This window comes from Mandrillus leucophaeus, unplaced genomic scaffold (assembly GCF_000951045.1).
Source record: "Mandrillus leucophaeus isolate KB7577 unplaced genomic scaffold, Mleu.le_1.0 Scaffold98, whole genome shotgun sequence".
Lineage (NCBI taxonomy): Eukaryota > Metazoa > Chordata > Mammalia > Primates > Cercopithecidae > Mandrillus > Mandrillus leucophaeus.
In genome coordinates, this window is record NW_012110696.1 from 817,391 (window position 1) to 820,548 (window position 3,158).

Genomic DNA, 3,158 nt, shown 5'->3' on the forward strand with positions numbered 1-3,158 from the left:
CTCCCCTCCCCTCCCCTGCCCTTCCCTCCCTGCTCCTGGGGCCCTGCGAGGACCCCGTGGGTCACGTTGGGGGACATTGGTTATCGCCCTCACGATTGCTCTGAATGTAAGAAAAACCTCCTGCGGGGACCGGGAACACGAGCCGGCCTGTGCTCCAGGGTGAGAAGAGGGTCCCCGAGGTGTGCAGTCAGGTTCCCCTGGACGGCGACCCCTGAGAGCCTGGCCCCCACCCCGGGCCCCTCCCTGAGCGCCTCCCCTCCCACAGTGCCTGGCCGCCGGCTCCATTATCATGAACCGGGAGCTGGAGAGCATGGCCATGCGCCCGCTGGCCAAGGAGCTGACACGCAGCCTGGAGGACGTGCGGGGCGCCCTCCGCGACCAGGCGCTGCGGGACCTGAACACCTACACGGAGAAGATGAGGGAGGCGCTGAGGCACTTCGACGTCCTGTTCGCCGAGTTCGAGCTCAGGTACTGCGGCTGTGGGTCCACAGCCCTGGCTCTTTGAGCTCGGGGACTGTTGTGCCACCTTCCCGGGCTCACCTTGATACTTCAAGCTGGAAAATTCCGCAGAGGGAGGAGCCAGGCGGGTTCAGGGACGCCTGTGGGTGGGGTTAAGCCCTGGAGAGCACAGCGTGGAGGTGATCGAGGGCATCTTTCCAGGGACTGGGGTGAGCATAGAGGACACAGGTGGGGATCTGGCCGCCATGGGCCTCCAGGGGGAAGGGCTTTGGAGAGGCCCAAGGGGGCAGAAATGAGTGATGCCTCTGGAATGAATGAGACCTCACAGGAGGTGAGAAGAAAACGGAGGCAGCCAGGCTGGTGCGGTGGCTCACGCCTGTAATCCTGGCACTTTGGGAGGCCGAGGCAGGCGGATCATCTGAGGTCAGGAGTTCAAGACCAGCCTGGCCAGCAACGTGAAACCCCGTCTCTACTACAAATACAAAAATTAGCTGGGCATGGTGGCACACACTTGTAATCCCAGCTACTTGGGAGGCTGAGGCAGGAGAATCGCTTGAACCTGGGAGGCGAGGGTTGCAGTGAGCTGAAATAGTGCCATTGCACTCCAGCTTTGGCAACAAGAGCACACACACAAAAAAAAGAGGCCGGGCGCGGTGACTCACGCCTGTAATCCCAGCACTTTGGGAGGCCGAGGCGGGTGGATCACAAGGTCAGAAGATGCAGATCATCCACGGTGAAACCCCGTCTCTACTAAAAAATATACAAAAAAATTAGCCGGGCGTGGTGGTGCATGCCTGTAATCCCAGCTACTCGGGAGGCTGAGGCAGGAGAATCGCTTGAACCCGGGAGGCAGAGGGTGCAGTGAGCTGAGATCCAGCCACTGCATTCCAGCCTGGGCAACAGAGTGAGACTTCATCTCAAAACAACAACAACAAGAAGAAACAAAAAACGGAGGCAGATGGTGTCTGTGGAGGTTCCAATTAATAAAAACTTTTCATCTTGTAATCTACTGGCCCCTAGAGGGAGATCAACCGATGCATTAAGGGCAGTCCTCTCCAGGAAGCGAGAGCACGGACAATCAAGTTTTATTTTCTTATCTTCCCCAGATTTTCTAAATCAGTTTTCATAACAAAAAATTAGAGTTAGTGATTTATTTATTTATTTATTTATTTTTGAGATGGAGTCTCACTCTGTTGCCCAGGCTGGAGTGCAGTGGCGTGATCTCAGCTCACCGCAACCTCCGCCTCCTGAGTTCAAGCCATTCTCCTGCCTCGGCCTCCCAAGTAGCTGGGATTACAGGTGGCCGCCACCATGCCCGGCTAATTTTTTTGTGTTTTTAGTAGAGACAGGGTTTTACCATTTTGGCCAGGCTGGTCTTGAACGACTGACCTCAAGTGATCTGCTGGCCTCGGCCTCCCAAAGTGCTGGGATTACAGGCGTGAAATACCGCCCCTGGCCTAGAGTTAGTGATTTAGAAGAAAAGAAAGTGCTCTCATCTGGGGAAGGGTTGAACAAGCCATCACCTCTCACAGCCACCCGCAGGCCTCCTGCAAGCCGCTGTGCCCAGCCTGGGCTGGCTTCCGTGGCTGTCGAGGTCCACGTGGGGCTGTGGGTTGTTCGCCCACCCATGCATACATTCATTCGTTTCTCTCTCGCCCATTAAGGCCAGTGCCAAGGTGGGGGATGGTCCCGCACATGGGCAGCACTGGGTCCAGGGTGGTCAGGCTCCAGGGTGAGCCCTGGGAGCTGGCACAACCGTCCCCCATGGACAGGGCTGGGGTTTCAAGGGAAGACCTGTAGTAGGCCTGGCTGGCAGGAACTGTGTACTATGAAACTGCCGAAATGGGGTGGTGGTGTAGGGGGGGTGTGTGTGTGTGTGTGTGTGTGTGTGTGTGTGTGTGTATTTTAAGAGACAATTTCTTGCTTTGTCACCCCGCCTGGAGTGCAGTGGCACCATCACCGTTCACTGCAGCCTCCAACTCCTGGGCGCAAGTGATCCTCCCACCTCAGCCTCCCAAGTGGCAGAGACTATAGGTGCATGCCACCACCACACCTGACTTTTTCATTTTTTGTAGAGATGAGGTCTTGCTGTGTTGCCTCGAACTCCTGGGCTCAAGCAATCCTCCCGCCTCAGACTCCCAAAGTGCTAGGATTACAGGTGTGAGGGCCCCCGCCCCCACCTTGCCCAGTATTGCAGCTTTAATTGAAGATGCCCCACCCTCTGTTTTGGAGAGGCCCCGCCACGGCCCAGGTGCGGCTAACAAGTCTCCCTGTGTTTGCAGCTACGTCTCGGCCATGGTGCCCGTGAAGTCTCCCAGGGAGTACTATGTGCAGCAGGAGGTCATCGTGCTCTTCTGCGAGACGGTGGAGAGGTGAGGACAGGGACGCTTCGGGGCTGGGGGCAGCATCTGGGGAGTCCCTGCCTCACTCCGGGCCTGGGGCAGAGGGCAGCTCTGGGGGAAGCTGCTGTGTCTTGGGAGTGCCCCAGATGGAAGACACTAGCCACGTCTTCCCACATTACATCCGGCTTCTCCTCACAGGTGGGAGAGGGTAGAGGCCGCCCCTGCCTTCACCTCTGCCCAGTCCCCTTGCACTGCCCCGTGGTCACTTTTCTGTCGGCCAGAAGGGCAGATCCTGCAGGTGAAGTCACATGTCAGAGGACAAACGCTAGAAGCCTCGGGCATGATGGGTTGGACATC

General features: G+C 57.5%; 1 protein-coding gene across 3 annotated transcripts in view; it reads left to right on the plus strand.

Moving 5' to 3' along the window:
• Positions 1-3,158, plus strand: part of ZFYVE28 (zinc finger, FYVE domain containing 28) — a 111,162-nt gene that overhangs the window by 25,128 nt on the left and 82,876 nt on the right. For all 3 annotated transcript variants that reach the window (XM_011970852.1, XM_011970854.1, XM_011970853.1), the window contains 2 exons: positions 266-468; positions 2,742-2,831. In XM_011970852.1, the coding sequence (XP_011826242.1) occupies positions 266-468; positions 2,742-2,831 (293 nt within the window). The remainder of the gene's footprint in view (positions 1-265; positions 469-2,741; positions 2,832-3,158) is intronic.